General features: G+C 45.9%; 1 protein-coding gene across 2 annotated transcripts in view; it reads left to right on the top strand.

Annotated features, from left to right (window-relative positions):
* The window catches only part of KIF1B (kinesin family member 1B), a 157,063-nt gene that overhangs the window by 98,126 nt on the left and 35,674 nt on the right, over positions 1-23,263 (top strand). For both annotated transcript variants that reach the window (XM_066636883.1, XM_066636880.1), the window contains exons 22-35: positions 447-595; positions 1,821-1,999; positions 3,027-3,164; positions 10,545-10,663; positions 11,090-11,175; positions 11,286-11,415; positions 12,185-12,347; positions 13,208-13,298; positions 13,928-14,046; positions 15,363-15,418; positions 18,393-18,501; positions 19,347-19,413; positions 20,236-20,320; positions 21,165-21,270. In XM_066636883.1, coding sequence (XP_066492980.1) covers positions 447-595; positions 1,821-1,999; positions 3,027-3,164; positions 10,545-10,663; positions 11,090-11,175; positions 11,286-11,415; positions 12,185-12,347; positions 13,208-13,298; positions 13,928-14,046; positions 15,363-15,418; positions 18,393-18,501; positions 19,347-19,413; positions 20,236-20,320; positions 21,165-21,270 — 1,597 coding nt within the window. The remainder of the gene's footprint in view (positions 1-446; positions 596-1,820; positions 2,000-3,026; positions 3,165-10,544; positions 10,664-11,089; positions 11,176-11,285; positions 11,416-12,184; positions 12,348-13,207; positions 13,299-13,927; positions 14,047-15,362; positions 15,419-18,392; positions 18,502-19,346; positions 19,414-20,235; positions 20,321-21,164; positions 21,271-23,263) is intronic.

The following is a 23,263-nucleotide window of genomic DNA, read 5'->3' as shown; positions in this document are numbered from 1 at the left end:
ATACGAAAATGTGTAGAATATATGATGTGGCTCTTGTACTGAAAAGTTTTGAGACTGCTTGATTAAATGATTTTGCTGTAATCCTTACACCTGATCATGTATGGTGGGGATAGTAGTTTTTCCCTGATATTATAAATGGGAAGACAGAGAGAGTGGCTTGTGTGAAGCTAATGAGTTTGAAGTAGAAGCAGAATTCAGGATGGGGGCTTCCTGATTTGTGGCATAGCCTCTTTGCCCCTCCACTATACCAGCACTCAAGAAAGAATATTTTGTTCCCTATAAAATTCTTAGATGTCCCATTGAAGTTTGCCATGCTTTTTGGATTCTTTTTGGAATAGGGATATATTCTGCTCACACAAACAATAAAGTGCAAGACAGGCCCGCGAGAAATAAGGTCATATGCCTTCAGCACAAATGTTCTTAAGATGTTTATTTTCTTCCAACAGTGCCCTGGACTCAACACAAGTATGAACTGGCCCAGTGGGCATTCCGAAAATGGAAGTTTCACCAGTTCACTTCCTTGAGAGATCAACTGTGGGGGAATGCAGTCTACCTGAAAGAAGGCAACGCAATTAGTGTGGAGCTGAAAAAGAAGGTGGGGCGTTGGGGGCATAAGATTATCTATAAAATGTCTTTGCATTTAAGGACACTGTTATTTCATTTTGGGAACTTCAGTTGTTTTGAATCCTCTACGGATAGCGTGTATGAGAAGCACAAAGCATCTTGTGTTTACAGTTCTTTGGCTATTATTAATGGGCTTATTATTATTGGGCTTATTATTATTTATTAATTATTAAGCTTATTATTAAGTGGCATATTTAAATATTAAGCTTATTATTAATGGGCTATTAATATATGACTTTGCCCATATACAGTCAGAGCTTGGAGCAGTCAGTTGTGAAAAACGGAGTATAAGATCCTGTAGGAACTTGGATGCCCTCCTTCTCTTCTCTCTTTCCTGTGGTAGAGGGGGACCCCAGCCGAGTGGCACTTCCTTCTTTTTGGTTCTTCTGTTCTTTCAGGGGAGTGGGAAGAAAGGAAGAAAGGGGACCCAGCTCTGCACACTTTTTCTGGTTTTCTGCAGAATTTTAAAAAGGAAACTAGATTGCCACCCCCCCTTGCTGGAATGAATTGGCTTTGGACAGATGAAAGCAAGTACTTGTTCACCCAGTGCATAATTTAACTTGTAGAATTCTCTGCTGCAAGATGAGATGATGGTTGATACCTGCGATGGACTTTCTTTTACAGTTCTTATTTAGTTTTTAATGAACACTACAATATTTAGAGGAGTAAAACAGGAAGGGAGAAATTGTGGTCCAAAGAAAATTCACATGGAGAGTTGAATAAAATGTAAATTAAATGCTGACCCATGACTCCATTATCCACATAACATTAGAGAGTTTAAGCAAACATACCTGTACAGGTTTTCCAAAATGCCCCAGAGGAGCTAGGGATATATATTTATATATATTTAGAGACCTTTATTGGCATTAAGAGGGATAAGATTTTATTCAAAGAGAGTACTGAGAAGGCAGGTTCTCCCTCCATTTCCTTTTATGGCTTTTTAAAAAAGGATCAGATAAATTCATGGAGGATAGCATCTGCTGCCAGATATGGGCTTGCTAGAAGTCTTCATGTTCAGGGGCAGTCATTCTCTGAGCACCAGATGTTGTAGGCAAACACAGACTGGCCATCATTCATCCTTTTCATCAAGAGGCCCAGCTTGAAGGCTCATTTGCTGGGTGTCATCTGGGGTGGTTTTCTCTAGCGGTTTGTTTGGGGCCTAATGCAATCCTTTAACCTGGCTTGCCTCCATCCAGGTGCAGTTCCAGTTTGTTCTGCTGACCGACACGCTCTACTCCCCATTGCCTCCTGAGCTGCTGCCACCCGAGACAGAGAAGACACGGAATGACCGACCTTTTCCTCGGACAGTGGTGGCCGTGGAAGTCCAGGATCTGAAGAATGGCGCAACCCATTACTGGTCCCTGGAAAAGCTCAAGTATGTGGGCAGTGGCATGGTGTTCTTGGTTTTTAAAATGTGTGTGCTGTGGCTTTCCATCCTTGTGATCCTGAAGACAGCTTATGCCACTAAAGCAGTAAGTTAAAAACTTCAAGGCACAATTAAAAGCACCACACTGACTGGGGCAGTGAACTATTGGCCCAGATGTTCTCAGAAACAGTGTCTTAAACCTGCTGCCTGGACTCCAGTAATGGTGGAGTCAGGGAGGTCTGTCCCTTGGAAGGGAATTGCACAGCTTGGGTGCCGCTGCTGAAAAGGCCCTGTAGCAGGGCCTCAGATGATCATGTGAGTCTGGCTATTTGTCTGTTTGGCTGAGAACTCAGAGAACAGCAGCAGAGGGAGATTGTTTTGCATCCTCATACAAGAGAATGTTTAAATGGAGATCCCAAGGACTGAACCTGCAAAGCAGGGGTTCTGCCATTGAGCACCTGTAAGTGATCTAAGGAGGTGGCTAGCTGTAGGCAGTCTGATAGATAGCTTTCTCTCCTCCTTGTTGTTGTTGCTATGCTTTTTCCACCTTCAGCTGAGTTACCTCTTCACACAGGTACATGGTAGAACCTACTTAAGCTTTCCTAGGCATGCAGTCTTATTTAACTGCCATGCCAGATAAATTTCTGCAGTATATGGTTTAAATGCAGCTTCCATTCTCTTTTCTCTTGATTGCTTTCCTGTGAAAGGAGGCCTGTGTTCAAGCCAAGTCCAACCTTTTACTTTGTATGTCAGGATCCCTCTGTAGTAAACCTTGGAAACCGCCTTCCTGAGTCAAGCCCTCGGTCCATGTAGCTCAGGATTGTCTCCACTGACTGGCAGTATCTCTCCAGTGTTTTCAGACAGGGATTTTCTTCTGCTCTTCCTGGAGATGCTGCCAGGGATTGAATCTGGAACCTTCTGCAGGCAAACCATGTTCTCTGCAACTGAGCTTTGATTCCATCCCCCTCAAAGTAAGTGAATCCAGACTCTCTGGTTCACATTGATTTTGCGGCAATATTTTTTTCCTGCTCTGCAGGCAGAGGCTGGAGCTGATGCGGGAGATGTATGATCGGGCAGGAGAAATGGTATCCAATGCACAGGAAGAAAACGAGAGCACTATGACGGGGAGCGATCCTTTCTACGATCGATTTCATTGGTTCAAGTTGGTTGGGAGGTAGGTGATATCCGATCCTGATAGACTAATTAATTTTGAGGGTTTTTGTTACCAGTGAAAGCAGTGATGATGGATGGAGGCTTGCTTGTAGCATAGTACATGGAAGCATCTTTGGGATTTAAGACTCCCTAAACTGAAAATACATCATCCTCTTGAGTACTACCCAGTAGGGGACACTGCCATCTTGAAGCAGATTAAGGTGTGAACTTTTTTTTGCAGAGTAATTCCATAGTCCCCATATGTTTGGTTCACCTGCTGATGGACCCATTGAGTCCAGAACATGGAAGCAGGCTCAGAATTTGCAGGTCTATATGAGAATCAGACCTGTGTGTTATATCAGTTTCACATTATACTTTTCTGGGGGTGTGTTGACATACAGGAAGGTGATCCCTGCCACTGAAAAAGGAAACATTAAAACTAGTCTGTGAAGACATGATATAAAAGGGGAGAGACAGAGGGACGGACAAGGGAAAGAAGCACATTCAGGTACAGTGGCCTAGGATGGAAATGGTTCAAGAAGGGAGGAATCAAACGGCAGTTGTTGCCAGCCAGGCCAGTGGAAGGGAATTCCCTGTCTGGCCTCTTCCTCTCAGGCAGCTGGGCTGATGGGGGCAGTTCTAAGTGGGAAGGAGCCCAGTGGCAGTTAGTAACAGCTGGCTGATTGATATGTTGTTGCCCTAAAGCAGCGGTTTTCAAACTCTCTAGGAGAGTTTGCACCGCTGTAAGTTCTTGCGGGGGTGGGGGAGGCAGCAGGGCCGGGTGGGAAGGCAGTGACATGGTCCCCAGGATAGCGCCGCTCAGGAGGGCTGTAGGGACTGGGATGCACTCACCAGTGCCTGCAGCAGCCTGTCGGAGGTGTGCGGAGCCTTGTTCAAGTATCTGCAGGGCTCCCCAGGTCATCAGAAGTGAAAGTGGAGCAATTGCACTTCTGCCGAACCGGAAGTGGAGCGCGATCGCTCCACTTTCACTTCTAACTAGCTGGGGAGCCCTGCAAGACAGACGCTCGTGCAGGGCTCCCTGCACTTCCGACAGGCAGCTGCAGGGACTGGGTGAGTGCATCCCAGTCCCTGCAGCCCTCCTGAGCGGGGCGATCCTGGGGATTGTGCCCCTGCCTCCCCTGCCCCTTAAGGGGAAAGAGGCCAGGGACCTCAGGCTGGGGGCATCGCAATGCCCCAGTATGAAAACCACTGCCCTAAACCCTTACCTTGTTTTGATCATGTGCATCCTACCGTGTTATGGTGTATGGGAAGCTGTAAGCCAAATCATAACGCCAAAGTCCAGCGATATATATTATCACACACACACTCATGGCCTCTAAAACTCTTAATCACTACCTTTTGTGTGATTGTCATATGCATCCTAAAGTCACCCTTGCTTTAAGATCCGTAAGTGATGGTAGAGTTTAAAGCGGGTTATGTGTTTATGTGAGCAGGGCAGTTTTTTTGGGAGATGGAGGGAAAAATCTACTAAATGTTCTGTTCTCTGTTCTAGGGGGATTGAGGATTGGTGGTGTTGCTCCATTAACAGCAAAAATTTCCATGCATGAGGAGCATGGTCCTGTGTGTGTGTTTCTTTAGCTTAGTAGCTGCTTGAACATTGCAACTATGAGAGCTTTCACACAAAAAATGGAATTGTAGCAATGAGTTTGTAGAGGATCCAAAAGTACTCTTACTATTCCTAAGAGCTGATTTGCCCATTATGCAGATGGGCTGGTAACTTCTGAACTGTAGCACTTTAGACAGCAGAAAAGTGTGTGTGTGTGTGTGTGTGTGTGTGTGTGTGTAGTAAATGAGCAGATAAGGAAGAGAGGTTTAACATAGCCTCCTTAATAACCTAGCATTAAAAAAAAAAAAAAAGACACCCTCTTACCTGGATTCCCAAGTAGTGCTGTTCAGACTCTTGCTAACTCAGTCTATCAACTCCTTCTGTGTAATGGGTAGAACTGGCTCTAAGGCAAAAATGTTGTTGCACTAGAAATGGTTGTGTCTCATAGAAACGGTATGATAACAGTCTCAAAATAACCAGGTGTATCAGCCTTCCAGAGCCTAGATAGTTGTACTGGTTGTTTCGTTTTATTCCCTCTGAAATCCTCCTCCTCCCCCACCCATGTTCTCCACACTTTCTTCCCCCAAAACTCGCACGAACGGTCCAAAGCTTTTGCTTATGAATGTGTTCTAGTGGGCTGTGAGCTGGGCTCAGCGTCAGACTCCTTTGTTGAATGAAGCTATTCCTTTTTCTCTCTCTCCTCCCTTGCCATTTTAATCAAAGTGTTCCGTTAACCGATATATCTAGCTCCCCCATTTTCCACGGCTGCGTGAATGAGCGCCTGGCTGACCGCACGCCCTCCCCCACTTTCTCCACGGCTGACTCCGACATCACCGAGCTGGCTGATGAGCAGCAAGATGAGATGGAGGACTTTGATGATGAGGCTTTTGTGGATGATACTGGCTCCGACGCTGGGACTGAGGAGGGATCAGACCTCTTCAATGATGGGCACGACCCGTTTTACGACCGGTCCCCTTGGTTCATTTTAGTGGGAAGGTTGGTGAGGTTAACTCTAAAGATGACCTACAGGGACTAGCTCTTGCTGTGTGCTGCCAAAACACTGCCCAGCAGTTCAGGTTGAGCTTTTCAAGCCAAGCCAAGGTCAGTGGGTGTTGTCTGACCTCCACACAATGGCACCTCCTAATTGTACAATTAAAATATAGTGTGTCCTTTTTTTTGGTACTTCTGTTTGTGCATAAACATAGAAATATGAATGGGATTCCAAATTCTGCATCCTGAGAACCTCCATTAAAAAGAAAAAGAACAAAATTCAAAGTTCCAGTCCACATGATCTCCAGGTCAGTTTGGAGTGACATAGGCAACACTTGGTGAATTAATCAAAAACCACAACATAATTTCCACTGTCCAGTGGGCAGAATGCCAGGTCTCTATGCAGCCTGCTTCTAGTTGCTAGCAAGAACTAGAATAAATTGTGATATACAGGAAATTCCACTTCCAGTTTAATCGCGCTTGGAACTTTCACTGTTTCGAAGCCACAGGGAGCCCTGCAAGTGCTCCGCAGGGCTCCCCACATCTCCTGGACCCTGGGAGCACATATGATTTGTTAAAAAATAGCCCCCCTTCCCCGCAGGGGCGCGATCTTGGGGATCGCTTTGCTGCTTTCCCCCTGCCCCCGCCCCTTAAAGGGAACGGGGCATCATTACACAAGCTGGTGGGTCGCAACCCACCAGTTTGAGAACCACTGCTATAGGTTTATCTTCACTTTGGGTCTTCTGTTAATGTAATCCCTGTTTTAAAACTGCCAAATTCTTTGATAATCTTGCAATCCCAGTTCAGAGGTGCTTTCATTTTCCTTTGGCTCAGGACTTCCTGTCTCTAAGTGCAGTGGTCACTAGGATTGTGGAGCAATGCCTGCTGTTTCATTCTGGCAGCTATATAGGCTGTGTGAAATTTCTCTCTCTTGGCATGCAGAGTGACCATCGCATAACCTGAAATTTTGTTTTCCAGTCTCAGTGTAGCCAGGGTGATCAGATGTCCTCTTTTGCCAGGATATGTCCTCTTTTTTTAGCCTTGTGTCCTGGAAAAGAAATGTCCACCTTTTTCCTATACACAGGCCCCTGCAGGCATCGCTTAGCCTTCTTGTAATTAGTAAGTTATATGTAATAAATTATGCATAATATAGTTGTAAATTTAATAATAAGTAATATAGTGTTTAAATTAACCACTTGGAATCAATATATGAAAGTTTTTAGTTTTTATTTTGTCATGTCCTACATTTTCCTTGGATGTCCTACATTTCTTATCCTCTTTTGCGGTTATAACATTTGGTCACTCTGTAGCTTAAGTGCCAGGGAGTGTGCAGGTCACACAGTTTCCCATGATGCCTTGCTGCTGAGCCAATACCAGTGTTCCATTTGTGTGTCGACTGCCACCTTGTGGCTCATTGTTAGAATACAAAGAGCTAGTCCCTGTGGCTAATTCTTTTGGCTTGTTGGATTGTCAGGGAAGCCTGATGTTTTTCACTGGGTAAATTATGGAATGGGAGGTGGAAAATGGAGGGATGAGTGTTCTCCCCTCAAAATGGCTGAATTGATGTTGTGTTTATCTAAAGAAAGCAAACAAAAAGCACCCATGACCATTCTGAGTTTCATTGTCATTGTGTATTGATAGAAATCATCACATTTAAATTTTATTTTTAGTTTGGGTTTTTTTGTATGAAAATACCATATTTTGCCTCACCAATCTTTCTGCTAATGTTGCTTCCCCCTTTTTCAGTCTGCTGCTGGAGTTAAGTTGCAGGGGTGCACTTGTATATGGTGGAGGAATAAAATGAACTGGAGTTGCAGCCCCATTTTTGGGTATAACCCATTGCTGTAACTCCCTCTTTCAGTCAGAATAGTCTTTTTTTAAAGGCTTTAGATCCATAATCTCTAGAGCTGTTATTTTATAAAAGAAATGTGACGCTGCAATCTTAGGCATGTTTACTTGGAAGTTTTCTGTGTGGCTTACTTCCAGGTAGGTGTGCATAGAATTGCAGCCTAAGTCAATTAATTGATTAAAGCTGCATATAGTAATATCATATTAAAACCATTTTAGAAGAGGGATTTCTCCTTGTGTGTGAGAGAAGAGCATAACTGAAGGTGCTTTTAGGCAGTGCATGTTTGCCACAGCAGATGCCAGGAGACATCTTAGAAGAAGTATTCCTTCCTTTGTATAAGAGAAGGGAGAATGCCTCTTTTATGGAGGTGTTTTTAGATGGGGCATGTTTGACACACCAGGTGACATGTTAGAAGAGGTGTTCCTTCTTCCTCCCATCTGCAACTCTTATAAGTAGTTATATTAAAACTAACTTGACAAAATGAACATGTTGCCTGATAGATCCCTTTTTAACCGATTAAGAGCACTATCCTAACTTTCTGTTAGGCTGGCACAGTCCCCCTGCGCCAGCCTCGGAGTACAGTGAACGTACCATAAAGCATGCTTGTAATTACTCATGAACCATCTAGGCTAGCGCAAGGATGTGCGCCGGCCTACCAGCACTGGATCCATCACTGAAGAAGGAAAGTTTGTGCCAGCTGGGGCAGGCCAGCGCAAGGAGTGGCAGGAGGCTGGGGTGAGGGTGGGAAGCGAGGGTTTTTGGGAGAGGGAGGGTGGTCCAGGAGGCAAATAGGGGCAGGCTTACACATTGGATGCATGTGCCAATCTGTGTCTGTTAGTGGGGAGCCCCTCCCCTCTACAGTATTTATTCCCACTCCCCACCAGTGCTTAAGTGGTAGCGTCATATCAAGTGTAGGGAATAAGTTGAGCAAAATCCAGAAGCCTGGCTGATTGGGCTGAGTGAAGAGTGCTGGGATATCACATAATCTGAAAGTTGCAAGGAGTGTGCTTACCTGCTCTGGAAGCTGACAGGGAAAATATGTGCACACACTTTCTGGAGAGTAAGTTCATCCCATTGTGCCAGAAGTTTGGGGAACTCTGCCTTAAATTATGAGATTCTTTTCTTTCTTTTTTTAAATGGGTACAGATGGAAAAACAGATGATGAAGAGGTAGGGAGAGGAAGAGAGAGAGAGAGACAAATTTTGTAGGTTATTCTGCAACATAAGAGGTAGATGCTTTAAAATCCTAGATTTATAAGAATTGTTTGTAAGAATTGAGGGTTTCATTGGAAACTTTGCCCTTGTGTTGCCTTTGGGCATTCTAAAACTTCACTGGTCTTCCCTTCCTTTCCCTTTGTAGCAGACTGAAAAAGAAAGTAGGTCCTAACTGATTTATGTCAGTGTTGAGTTGAAGCTGTTTCTGTTTGTGTTTTCATTTCACTGCTGCTTTATTAATACTTTTGTTTTGTACTGCCATTTTGCCAACATTTTTGTTGTAGAATATATGTATATATTTCAAAATCATTTTTATTTTATGTTACCCACCTTTTCTTCATTTCAGGAAACTTCCATCTGGGGGGGAAGGGGAGGGGTGGGTGATGGAGGAATGAACCAATGCAGGCTTGTAAATTAGTTTTTGCCTTTGGTCCTCAGTGTTTTTCTTACTACCACTGCTTCTTGCATTTTAATTCTGTTCAGCAATTTTTTTGTCACAAAAAGGAAAAAAAACAAAACGCAGGACAATGTTTTAGCTTTTAGTCACAGGCCGTAGCAAAATAACAAAGGCCAACACACATTTTGCTAACTTAAAAGTTAGACCTAAGCCTATGGTCTAGGAAGCTGCTGCCTTTCACTAACAAAGCTATGCTGTACCTCCAAAATGAGACATGATAGGGCAAAATCGATGCCATTTTTTGAATCAGCACCCCAAATTCATATAAAGCCACCATAAATTTTGATAGCAGTTTTTCTGACCCTCACTTTTGCAGACCTGTGTAATTACAGAATGATAGAACTACAGAACTGCCCATTATTATTTTATTATTATTTATTTATTTATCACATTTTTATACTGCCCTTCCTCCAAAGAGCTCAGGGTGATGTACATGGCTGCTCCCCTCCTTTTTTCCTCACAACAACCCTGTGAGGTAGGTGAGACTGAGAGAAAGTGACTGGCCCAAGGTCATGAAGAAAGCCATGAAGAAAACTTCATGGCTGAGGGGGGATTTGAACCTGGGTCTTCCAGGTCTGAGTCCACCTCAAGTGTAGTGCCAAACCACTACACCACCTTTCCTCCCTTAATGTGGTTTCACCCTAATAACTGAAGGGGGGGAAAAAAACCCAATATTTGAAGGCCAGTTCACACTTTGTTTTAGTTTTTTCCTGCTAGAGATTAATCCTGCAGAAAAAGTAGAGCTTTGCCTTCATGTTTGTACATGTTAATTAAGAAATTATACAGCTGCAGACCTCTTTCCCTTCTAGCAATCCAAACACCTGACCTCCCAAGAAATATAGGCCACAGTTTGTTCCCCTTTCAAATTCCCCTTTCAAAATGCTACCCTCTGTTCCAGATATGCTGTGGAAAAAGCCTAAGTGTCCTCTTAATGAAATGGCCTGGACAGTCCAGTTGAAGTGCTTACAATAAGCAAGGCTTGTGTCATATTGTCAATTATGGATTCATTTAAATCATTAGTGCTTCACTAACAAATGTGTTCTTAGCTATGTTGCATTCATGGAGTCACCTTTGATAAACCAACATCTCAGTGCCAAACTCGGCACCTTTGGATGTCTGGCCCAGTTGTCACGTGTTTACTCAAGTCTTAGGCCCTGAGACTGCCAGCATTTGGAAATTGGTCCTTTGTGAAATCACAGTTGCAAGCCATCATTAGATAGGAAGCCTGCGTGTTTAGATCATCAGGTGCAAGCCTTACTTTGGTAAGCAGCAATCTGTTTGTAACCTTTTTTGTTGTTGCTGTTTTTCTCCCATCACCCGTCCAGAGCATTTGTCTACCTGAGCAATCTTCTCTATCCAGTCCCACTCATACACAGAGTGGCAGTGGTCAGTGAGAAGGGAGAAGTGCGTGGATTTCTGCGCGTGGCAGTCCAGGCTATTGCAGGTGAGCTGTTCCCTGCCTTGATACTCTGTCCCTTTGTGACTATGAATACCCTGCAGTTGGTGGACCTGGCTCCTTTTTCTCCCCAGAATTACGCATGGGAAAAAATTGTTTCCAAGTAAAATTCAAGGGTGCAGCACTGTTCTTGGGGGCAGGGAGAAGGAAGAAAAAACTGCAAGGGAAAGTTCAAACAAATAGGTGACCCTGGTGGAATGAAAAGAACTTATGCCAAAATACTGCAAGCACAGGAAGCTTCCTGCTCCCAAGAAGCTTACAGCCAAAATTAAACAGTGGAGAAACCACAGAGAGAAGGAGAGACAGAGCAGGAAGGGGAGGACGTGAACAAATGTTTTCATCATTTTGCAGTGTTTAAGTCTGTGCCAAAATTTGCAAACCCAGTTGTTTGACTGCTGTGCCCTTTCCTTGTAGCGGATGAAGAAGCCCCCGACTACGGATCTGGCGTTCGGCAGTCTGGCACAGCTAAGATATCATTTGATGATGAGTATTTCAAGAAGGTAACCTACTGCTTAGCTATGATTACTCTTGTCTTATGGTGTTCTGTCCTTTTGCAGAAAAAAAGAGAATAGAACGTTGACTTAGTGCATCTCCTGTATTTGCTTTTCAGAGCAACTTCTCATCTGTTGCACTGACACGTTCTGGGTTGTCCTTGGAGGAGCTGAGAATTGTGGAAGGGCAGGGTCAGAGTTCAGAGGTCATCTCACCCCCTGAGGAAATCAACAGAATGAATGATCTGGGTAAGTAGGCAGGATCCCATTGGTTCAGGCTTTGGGGTCATGTAAAATGAAGTCCGTGTAGTCACAATTGCAATTTTATTCTTTCATTGAAAAGAAAAAAGCCTTGGGAGCCCTCACTGGGAGAAAGGCAGCGTAAGAATTCAGTGAGTGAATGAAATGATACAGAACAACCAAAGTTTGGGGTTAGTGAGAGAGGGAGGACAAGGGGTAGTGTCAGTTCACAGAGAAAGAAAAGAGTTATTCATAGAGCATAAAAAGAGTGAGGATTGCATGCAGGTCAAAGAGATGTTTGGAGCAGAGGGAATGGTGCAGTTCAGGTGTAATGCCAAACCGTAGTTTGACATGATGCAGTTTCAGAGAGGGGAGCCTAGAGATTTTATCCTCCTTCCTGTCCCAACCATGCTGCAGTTATGGAAGCAAGTTCAATCAGTGGTCTCTGCCACTGTGGCTATCTGTGTATGGCATATTCTTGTTCCTTCTCTTCTGAACAATGGGCATTACCAAAAGACTGTTGAGAATCTCCATTAAAGGAACTCACATGTGAGCTGTCCCCTTGGGGCCATAGCTTTTCTTGGCACCCGGTGGGTGGAAGTGAAGATAGAATTTGGAGAGTGGAAATACAACTTCGGAAAGCAAATAGCAAGGATTGGTATGACCTCTTCCTGGAGGTATCTTAAGACGTGCAAAGGCAATTTGAGAGACTCCCTGTGAAAAGCAGTCTGAGACCCTACAGAATCATGGCATATCATGGGTTGGTTCTCTCTTCCAGACCTCAAGTCTGGCTCGTTGCTGGATGGGAAGATGGCCATGGAGGGCTTCACCGAAGAAGTTGGCAACCACCTGAAACTGGGGAGTGTCTTCACATTCCGTGTGACGGTCCTGCAAGCCAGTGGGATCCTGCCAGAATATGCTGATATTTTCTGCCAGTTTAAGTAAGTCCCTGCCCTGGCTAATACTTGTACAGGTGTGCGCCACTTTCTGACAGAGATACATTTTCTGATCCCTGTGATGTGATTACATCATTAAGCAAACATTCAACCCAATCTGTTGCCATTATTGTGTACACAGACACTCCCTGCCAAACACTAGCTGGCTGCACAGGCTACTGGAGATAGATTGCCTCTTCTTTGCATGAAGAGCCTCTCTGTTGTGTAAATAGACACTCTGCTGCTGGCTATGGGAGACCTGAATATATATGCAGGTTCAGAGTCTTAGTAGTAGTGCTGGTTCCCCCTCATAACAAGCAGTGAAACTTTCTGTTGAGCCAGCCAGTGTAAAAAAAAATTATGAACAAAGGAATGTGAGCTAAGTAAAGTCCACATGCTTTCTGGGTAGGTGAGTGGGAGAAACTAGCATGTTGACACCTTAAGAGCAGCAGTTTCCAAATGTCCTAGTTTCAAAGAAGTTTTCTGCATTGTGTTGTCCATTGAGGAACCACTGCATGTTTACAGTGCATGGCAGAGTTTGGGGACTTATTCTCAGGTGCACAGTGAGGGTCACGTGGAGCATTATCCCAGCCTGTTGAGCCTGACTGATACTCTGCTGGACTGACCATGCACCTTAGAACACGCTAGGCATACACCTATGTATTGGTAGCGGATGGGGTAAGGTGCCTTTGAGGGAGACTTGTCTACTGTTACAGGTCAGGTTGTTGGAAGGGCCACTGGTAAAGGCCATTTTAAGTTGCTGCCTTCTAGGGGAGCTGATAGGCCCAAAGTCAAGAGATGTTTGATAGGAATAGAGCTGACAGCGGAGCAATTTGTCTTAAACTAGTTACGTATTATTGGTCTAGCTTTCTGCATCGACATGATGAGGCATTCTCTACTGAACCTCTCAAAAACAACGGCCGAGGGACACCTCTTGGTTTTTACCATGTCCAGAATGTAAGTGAACCTTATGGCTCTGGTGAGTGACCCATAAACCCAACAGTGTGTCAAATAGACCTTGGCCCAGTTCAGCGAATAGCCAGTGGCAGATGGCATGATCAAAGATGAGCTTATGGGTGGGTTCTAGAGCAGAGAGACAAGGGGTTGGTTGCATCACCTCTCCCAATAATGATTTGTTCAGACTGAGGAGTCGGTGTGGAGTTCAGGACTTCTTAAGGCCTGGTGGATCTGGAGTCGCCTGTGGGTTTAGCCGGCGGTATTCAGGCAGCTTAGAAATTGCCCTTGACCATAGTCTGCTGGACATGTATAGCAACCAGTGTTCTAGAGGTCAGGCAATAAGGTGCTGAAGACCAGCTGCTGGAGTTCAGGATCTCCTCTTATGCCTTATAGGGTCTTGTTCTGCTAGTTGGGAATAAATATATCCTGGCTTTGAAAGTTTATCTAAGAAAGCAGGTGGAGCAGGCATGTGTTTGTCAAAGACACAAAGCTGTAGCTAGAGAGTGGCCATTGTTAAGTGCTTCTGATGGGGGCAAGCCAAACATCTCATCTGTTGTTATTGGCTGGTCTCTGTTGTTGTATGTATGTATGTATGTATGTATCAGCTAATGCAGTGCTTCCTCTGCTAGATTTCTGTGGAAGTGACGGAATCCTTTGTGGAGTACATCAAGACTAAGCCAATAGTGTTTGAAGTATTTGGGCATTATCAGCAACATCCACTCCATCTTCAGGGACAGGATCTCAACAGGTACCTCTAGGCTGATTGGAAGGGGGAAAGATCCTTTGGAGGATTAAACTGCCTCCTTCCTTTGTGCAGAGAGTAATTGCTGGAAATAATTCTTGAGGTAGTACTCACCCACCCACTCTCTACGTGCCTGTGTTGCATAGCCTTCTTTGGTGACTACTGCAGATCCTCTATTGTTCTCCACGTTGTAGACTTGAACGGTTCTTTCAGCTTCTTCTGGCTTGGAAGAGGGGAGTACTCTTCATGTGCCGCTATTTTACTGCTACCTGTGTTTTAACACAGCATGACGATGTTGTGTTGGTTACACAGTTCTGGTTCTCTCTTCTAGAGATAGAAGCCTACGGGAGAGAGGCATGACTGTCACAGTGCAGCACTATAGCGTCTTCACATGCTGCTCTTCAGAATGGGAGCTGTACATAGGGGTAAAGGCACAGGAGACAGTTTCTGTCAATCCCAGGTGCATAAATAGCATGGTGGTAATAGCACCCGTGATCTTCCCTGGGGGCTAGGGATAAGAATAGGCCCTCAGTTTGGCTGTACTTGTCGTAAGAGGCGACTAAACAGCCAACGGGTAGATGGGACTCGTTAGCCTAGGAAGGCAGCTCATCTGAGGGAAGGAAAACTCTGACCCCAAACCTCCGCTGCCTTGTGGCTACATCCAGTTATGGAAAAGGCTTCAGGAGTCAACCTCGAGGCAAAATCCGCAGCCGGAGTCCCTGAGGCAGTTCACGGCTGAACACAGTCACATTCTGGCAACTCCTGCGACGCCGCTGGAACCAACCGTATTGGCCTCTGCCTTTCCATTGGACCATTTCAGCGACGTGGAGAGGGGGGATTTGCTGCATGGGTAACAGCCTATCCTCCATACCTACTTTATCCAGGCTTCGCGCACTGGAGAGGACACTCTGTTCCAGAGCACTATTCAGAGCGCGTTACCATAGTCTTCCGAGACTGAAGGATGCCAACAACAGATCTTCCCATGCTGATCTTGCCACTTAGGCTCTTCAGTGCTCCTGAGCAGGAAGCACCAAGAGTTTCCCTCTTTAGAAAAAAAAATGTGACCAGCAGATTGGCTTGGGGCCGCACATCATCTCTGAGCTGGAATTTGAACTATAGTCAGAGTAATTTTGCTTCATAGAGAAAAATTAGTTCCCATCATTCTTGGGTTATGTTCAAGATGTGCAGTGAGCATTCTCTGTTGATGTCACTTCTGTTTTCCCCTTACTGAGCACAGAATTAAAAAAAATAGAGCCTACCACTTGAGGTTTGTGGGGGGGGAGAGACAAAGACCAAGGATTAACACCCTCCTTTCTTTGCAGCCCCCCACAGCCATCCCGGCGGTACTTTCCACCTCCCATGCCACTCTCGAAACCAGGTAAGATTTGCTTTCTTGGGTCTGTTAGCTTTTATCAAGTTACAGAGACCTGCGTCTCAGCAGCTAACCCTCCAAGATGATGACAGGAGAACAAATAGTTTAAAAACTAAGCCAGCCATACCCAGCATTTTTCTGAGGTGGTCCTAGCTCAGAGTCGACAAAAAGTGACTAGCTTCCAAAAGCACAGTTGCCTGTCTGTTCATGCAGTCACTCTGGCCTACAAGGCAAAGCAGAGAGCCACTTAATACGCTTCCCTCCCTGCCTGCCTGTAGGCGAGTGGCTCTTTGCAGGCCTAGGTGGTGTTTGAATCGTGCACCAAAGCAGCAGGCTAGAGGGCTGAGGGGGGGCAGCCAAGGTGACATCCGTCCTGCCCCCAATGCTTCACCTGGTTCTGCTTCCAGTGACCTTTGCAGTCCTGCTCGATTCATTCACAAGCTGTTCTGCTCCATTCTCACTAACACTCACTCAACCAGGCTTGCTGTGACTCTCCCTCAGTTTTCTTTGTTGAGTTTGAACTATGCATGTTGAATTCTTTTCTCATCTTTTTCTTTCTCCCCCTCACCTCCTCCCTGCCCTCCCTGGCTCTCGGTCTGTCCCTTTTTCTGTTGCCCGTCCTTGTCTGCCCTCGCACCTCATTGCCTTTCCCGCCCTCCTTTTTCTCACCCGCCATCTTCCACTGCCTTTCCAGACCATGAGAGAAAAATTGAGTTGATTAGGTATCTCATGTCTGGCTATGTAAATGTCCACGTGCTGAACACGTTCTCCGAGCACGCCAACGTCCTTGCATCTTCTGCCGTGGCCGCTTTTCAGGACGGGGCCGACCAGCTGCCACCTTTTCTCTTTCTGCCTGTCCCCAGTTGTCAGACCGAGCGCTTTCCCAAGAGAGATGGTTAGTAGCCACATTCAGTCTGTGATAGATGTAGGAGCGACACCGCCAGCCCTCAACCCTCTGCATCCATCTGAATACAGGCATGAACACTGTCTCCGTCACTTTTCAGAGGACAGAGTCATTCCTAGAAAAGGCCACAGTTGTGCAGTCCACCGGCCCTTGTGTGGTTTCTGCTTCTTGGTATAGTTCTGTGCATTTTGTAGGCTTTTATTGGTCTCTGTTTTCGTTTAAAAAACAAACAATGAAAAGGTTTGGGAAGGGATTGTAACTCAGTGCTTTGCATGCTGGTTCATCCCTCAAAGCATCTCCAGGTCCACCTGAGACTTGTAACTCTCACAGAAGCCCACCCAGAGAGAAAACATTCAAGGTCTGACTTGGTTTATCTGCCTCTTGTTTGGAGGCAACGTAGTAGAAGTTGGCAAAAGGCAACACAGCCTGCAGTTTGATATTGGTCATGTTCATTGTGCGTAAATGTTCAGAATGGCATGCTGCAAGTTGGCTGCAGCCCCCAGCTCAGGATGGTGTTCTGCCATTGCCCTCCATGCCTGTCTTTGGAATAATGAGCCAGAGCAGTGTAGTGGTGGAAATGTGGGATTATGACCAAGGAAGGCAGAGTCCTGGTCAGCCATGAAGGTGGCCTTGGGTTAGTCACCATCTCACAGACCAGGCCACCTTCCCCACAGGATAGCTGTGGCAAGAAAATGGGGCATCCATATGCTCCTTGGCAAAGCACGTTGTCACTTGTTAGTGCTTATGAAATATATCAGCAAATACTGTCCTAGTGCAATTAGTACGACTGTACAAAGGGGAGAGAAAGAGAAACCCTCTCTTGGATTCCCTCAAGCTACTGAGTACTGTGAGGAGGGAGAGCACAGATTAGTGCTTGGGAAATGTGCTGCGCAGTCAGAGAGAGCTGCCTTCTGCTGAGAGCAACCCTTGGCCCATCTGGCTCAAGATTTTCAGCACTGACTGGCAGCTGTTGTCCAGGGCTTGAGAGAGGGGTCTTTCCCAGCCTGTCCTGGAGCCAGGCATGGAATCCGGAGCCTTCTGCAAGTAAAGCCAGAACTCTCCTGCTGCCCTGTGACCCCATTGCCAAACTGAGAGATTGCAGAGGGACTGGTTTCTCTTCTGAGGCATTTTTTCTTTAGTTATAGTTTCTGCAAAATGCTTCCCTGACCCTGAAAGTCACCCACCTTCTTTGGGGTATAAACTGTAATTGAAACAAGTGCTTCTTTGGCAAACAGTTCACAGAAAAGCCTGCAGCTATCCTGCATGTTTTGCTTTTCACTGCAATGTGGTTCAGTGGCATCGCTTAGCACCCGGCTGGAGTCATCCCCCCCCAATGAGAATGGGCAGCTGCAGCCAGCTGGGATGAGGTCATGGGTGTCTATAGGGCACACTTGTGCTCTTTTTTTTTGAGGGAAGACAGTGAGGAAGCTCAAGCTGTAAGAATCCTGAATCAGTAGTTCAAGGATCAACGTGGTCAACATGAGATTCCGCCCTCCCTTTGAGGCAACCAGGACTCCTTTGTTTTTAATACTTGCATCAAAAAGGCAGTTTTGACTCATATTGCTTTTCATGCAGAGATAGAAAAGCAACATCAGCCCAAGCGTCTAGGAACATAGGAAGCTGCTATCTGCTGGATTGAACCATTGATCCATCTAGCTCAGTCTTATCAGCCAATAGTGGCTCTCCAAATTTTTAAGCAGAAATTTTTCTCTACACTTTCTGGAGCTGCTGGAGATCAAACCTGGAACCTTCAGTGTGCAGATAAGCTACTTTCCCTCTCTTTGTTAGCTTTGTAGCACCATCCCAGATAAGGGGTCTCTGTCATCTGAACTTGTGATCAGGCTTTTTCTGCCTTGCTTTTTTCAAAAAGAAGATAGTGGCTGTGCTGTAAGGAGATCCGTGGGGGTGTGATTCACTTTTAGGTCACAGCCGTCCTGCTGAACACCAGTGGCCTAGACTTTGTTTGCACTTTTGGGGTTTTAGTGGCACTCATACAGTCCTAGGTCAATCCAAAGGGACACCCTGGTTATTTCTAGTGTAACAAACCTTTCTTTAAGTGGCCCTTTTTTCTTCCAGTTCCAGCTACCAAGCTCAACACGCTGAGTAAGCCCAGTTTGGGACAGAGCATGACCAAGTATGACCTCCTTGTCTGGTTTGAGATCAGTGAATTGGAGCCAACTGGAGAGTGAGTTCAGCTTTGATTATTGCATCTCTTGGGACTTTGGGACAGCCTAAACAGTGGCACAATTCTGCAGGATGAAGCGAGTGTGCAGAGTTTGGCTTTCTGAGAATCTCATTTTGGACAAGGCAGCTGGTTTCTAGCACTTGAGGTTGCTGCAATATGTGTGAAAGGGGTTGGGCGTAATGCTTGCAGGCAAAATATTCCTGAACTTTTCCTGTGTTTGGATGATGGTTCTCTGTGTAGCTTCTTGCCCCTCCTCATGCCTGGCAGAAACAGAATGAAGCATGTCAACCAGTGAATATAAGCAGAAGTTCAGTATGTCACAGAATTCAGCTTTCTTTGGCAATAATTTCTGTTGGTTTTAGTGTGGGATTAGATGTAGCCATGCTCTTGAAACCATGTACGTTGCTAAGGCTCTGTTGGTCCACAGGTAACCTCCAACTTCCCTTCCTCTCCCAATGGCCGTATACCTTTCTCTGTCACTCCCAGTGGTCATGTGGCTCAGGCAGTGTTCCCTGTGATTTTTATAGGTAGTGTGCAGAGCTGTGTGGTGGCTGTGTGGGGGTAGTTCCAGCGCACTCAGTGATGATGCCATTGCCAAGCTCTGGAGTGCTCTGGCAGAAGCTGTGCAGGGCTCTGATTTGAGCTGCATGGCCGAGAACAGAGGGCCCAGATGATAACCTTCATATGAGAGGGGAGGATTTTTTGTAACCCAAAGTCACAGTTATTTATGGGCTTCTTGTTAGCTTGTTACCCAGAACAGCCTTTGGAAGGAGAGTTGGTTAAACATCACTTATTAACACCTACCTTCCTTTAAACTGGGGTTTGTGCTTTGCTCTTCCCCGCAGATACATTCCTGCCATTGTGGACCACACAGGAGGCCTGCCCTGCCAGGGGACGTTTCTGCTTCACCAGGTACTCTGCTGCTTGTGTTGAGGCTCACCTACATTGTCCAGTGCTCCACCTGTTAGTGGAAAGGTGCCTCATCTTGAACGATTCAGTTACCTGAGTTGTTTCCTGGATTTGCTGCTTGTGTTCCCATGGAACTGAGGGCTCAGCTTTATGTGGCCTTCTAACCATCTAGATCTTTGCAACATGTCCCAAGTGTGGATGCTCCTGATTCCATCACTCACTGCACCTTTCAGGTGCATATAAAGTGGGCAGAGACTTGAAGAAAGAGAACCTTGGAGGAAATCTATCTGCTTGTAAGACAGGGGATGATCATGTCTGGAAGATGACATGAATTACCTCATCTCAAATGTTTTGGTCCTGTGTCTCCTGGGGGCTGCTTGATGGGGTGTCATCCTGTCATTGTAGTTAGATGATGTTTGTAATTTTAATAGGGTGTATGTGTGTGTGTGAGTGAGAGAGAGAGAGAGAGAGAAAGTTTTATTCTGCTGTATTATTATTAATTTTTGTGGTTTAAATTGGGTTCTGAGCCACCTTGGGGGACCTTCTGCACACATGTTGCAGCTGTTACCATCTCGGAAAAGGCATTTTTTCTCTCTCGTGCTCACACTTGGCTGTGCCTCTTCCAAGACGGAACTTGCCACTTGCAGTTTTTGCAATTCAAATCTTCTTTTAAAAACCTGCTGCCTGAATTCCTGGGGCCACCTTTTAGTCAAAATTATTTGTTGTTAACAGGTGTTAGAATATAACCAATTAGCCAGATCAAATGCTTCAGCCCTTTTACTGCATTGGAGTTCAGATTGAGCTTTGTTTCTCCAATTCCTTCAGGGAATACAGCGTCGAATCACTGTCACCATTATCCACGAGAAAGGCAATGAGTTGCACTGGAAGGATGTGCGAGAGCTGGTGGTTGGTGAGCATTGGCCTTTTCATCTGGGTCATGTGACCTTCATTTTATGCTCTTCTCTTACTTTAGACAACCCATTCCAGTTTGTCTTAGGAGTGTTTCAGGTATTACACTGCCAGAGTTGGCCCACTCATGAGGCCAACTGAGGCAGTTTCCTCAGACAGCAGATAAGCATGGGGTATCCACATCCACCTGTTCTCTCGCCTCCACTATTGCTTCTCCTGCCCCCACTTCCTGAACAGGAAAACAAAGTGTGGAGGAGAGGAATGAGTCAAAAATGCTCTGGCCCACCACTCCCCTCTCCTCTGCACTTGTGTTCTATCTCCCTCGTGGGAGACTTCCACATCACCAGATAAGGAGAGAGGAGGTATTTGGCCTGCCGCGTGAGACACCAAGAGTACTTGGGGTGCCCCTGTGCACAGCCATATGCTTCAGAGCCATATGCTTCAGAGAGTATGCTCAGAATAGAACCATAACCAGTGCCAGCTCTCTGATGATGACACCTGTGTGAATGCACTTGACGCGTTCAGGAAAATCTGGTTCCTTTTTCATTCCTTGGTAGAACAAAGACCAAAACTATTCAGTGGATGAGCCAAACAGTTCATGGAGCATGTAGTAATAATGAAGTAATAAAATAAAAACTCACATATTACACTTGTAGAAAAAAATAGTGCACCTACAAAAATGTCACATGTGAAGAGGCTCTTGGGCTGTACCTGCACTTCTGTGAATCCAGATGTCGGTTTAATCCGCCCTGTGCAGCGGTTCTGTCAAAGTCTTCTTCCTTCGAGTGCTCCAACCTGACAATCATCCTGACTGTTGATGTGTCCTTCCCCCAACTCATCTGCAGGGCGCATCCGGAACAAAGCAGAAGTGGATGATGCTGCAGTGGATGCCATTCTGTCTCTGAATATCATCTCTGCAAAATACCTGAGGATTTCTCACAGCTCCAACAGGTATAAGAGGCAGGGGTTAACTGGAAGTCTGCCTTCCTAGCAAGGCAGGATTCTCTAGACCAGCATTTCACAAGGAGCGCTCCTAGGAGCCTGGGCCTTCCTGAGACACCTTCAGCGGCTCCAGGAACCCAGCGTACATGGATGCCATCTGCCCCCTGCCACGCACTGGTGCTCTGGGACTCCCCAAGACTCCTTTCAGGAGTGTAAAGGGCTCCAGAAACCAAAGCATTTGAGAACTGCTGCTGGACTCTAGCTCTGATGCAGACTGAAATCTTAGATGGGCAGCTTGTTCAATGAGGTGGGAGTATAAGGGCCCCAACTTGTGTGGCACTGACTATGGAATGTGGCTTCCTGAGACTCTCCTGCTCTGTTGTTTAAAGTTCATGATTCTCTCTCTTCTGGGCTGCAAAGATAGGTTACAAGATAGGCTACAAGTCTGTCTCTTCTGCTGTTTGATTGGGTTGGAAAGCGGTTCTGTTCTTATTCCTGTCTTGTACTTCACCTACGAGACTGCGAAGCTGTGGGATAGAAATGCAAATGCCAACTTTCAGCCTTGTTGTGCGCTGCTTGTCTTTTTTCCTCTGCTGGACAGCATGAAATGGATGGAGGCAGGCCTAGTGAGCAAACCAGCTGTGTATGCTAAGTCTGTAGGTCTGATGCTGCCCCCTTGTGTCATTAAGTGTGTACTGCCCTAGGTCAGTCCCGGGTTTTCTATGTCTCTGGAAGGCCTAGGGTTGGCTTCTGCTCTTGGTTGATGGAGAAGGAGCAAAGAGGGAGGAAGATCCCAGTAAACAGACTTCATGTTGTGGGTGGTGCATTTGCTCCTTGGTGTTTATCTTCATTTCTGATCTGCAAGTTTGTTTCTTGTGTAGCTGCTTAGCTGTGTGTTTTGTCAGTGTTGGTTCGTGTTTGGTTTTTGTGTGCTTGTTTTTTTCTCCCTCTCGAACGTTCTTGCTTTGGGCTGCACTAATGAAAGCTTTCTGTGTTTTTGCAGGCTCTTCCTTGATAAGGATATGCCTAGGTATTTTCAGTTTGCCTCCTTCCCCACATAAAGGGTTCTGACTCCATAGAACGCTTTATGTCACTTGCGTTGCGGCCCTTTCCCTCCAGCCTGTTCTGCCTCCCCTCCTCCCCGCCTGAGAGTTGGGTTGACCAATGCTCTGTTCTTCTCTCAATCAAACATGTATTTAGAGCCCTGTTCTTATTCTCGCTTTCCTTATGCCCCCCTGTTGGTCTTTTATGCCTCCTAAGCAATGTTTAGGATCTTATCATTCACTGAAACCCCTCTGACCCTTCTCCTCCCCCCTAACACCAGCCAGGCGTGGTTTGGAGGTCTGTGTTGTTGATGTGGGCCACCACAGAAGTGATGAGAATGTGCCCAGAGAATGACAGTGTGCGATGCAGTGGGCCCTCAGTATTCATGAGGGATCCGTTCCAGGATCCCCCGTGATTAATGACTTCTGTGAATAATTAAATCCACGGAAAGTCCTCAAAGGACCTCCTGGATGCAACCTGAAGCAGGAGGTGTTTGAGGTGCAGGGAAGCCATTTAAGGCCCTCCAGCATGGAGCAGCACCTCCGTTGAGTCAAATCACAAGTGTTGAATCTGCAGATAAGGAGGGCCCACTGTATTCTGTTTGGCATGTGGACTCGCCTTGCAAGACCCTCCAGCTGGAGCCAGATACAAAATAATAATGGGGGAGGGAGAGCCAGGTGTGAAGTGGTGACTTGAGAGTGGAGACAGTGACCAGCTGCACTCCACGTGCCATGAACTGGGGGGGGCCTACATGTACAGATCGGGAACTCAGCTGCCTCATGTAACAGAAAGGGATAGGGAAACTTTTTATTTTTAAAAGAACCAGTGTGGTGAAGTGGCCAGTGTGTGGAAGCAGGAACAGTTAAGGCTTGTGTTCACATCCCAACCCCACCATGAAGCTTGCTGGGTGATGCTGGACCAGTCTTCATATTTCAGCCTGATTTGCCTCACGTTGTGA

Source organism: Tiliqua scincoides, chromosome 9 (assembly GCF_035046505.1).
Source record: "Tiliqua scincoides isolate rTilSci1 chromosome 9, rTilSci1.hap2, whole genome shotgun sequence".
Lineage (NCBI taxonomy): Eukaryota > Metazoa > Chordata > Lepidosauria > Squamata > Scincidae > Tiliqua > Tiliqua scincoides.
This window is presented reverse-complemented; position numbering and strand designations above follow the sequence as displayed.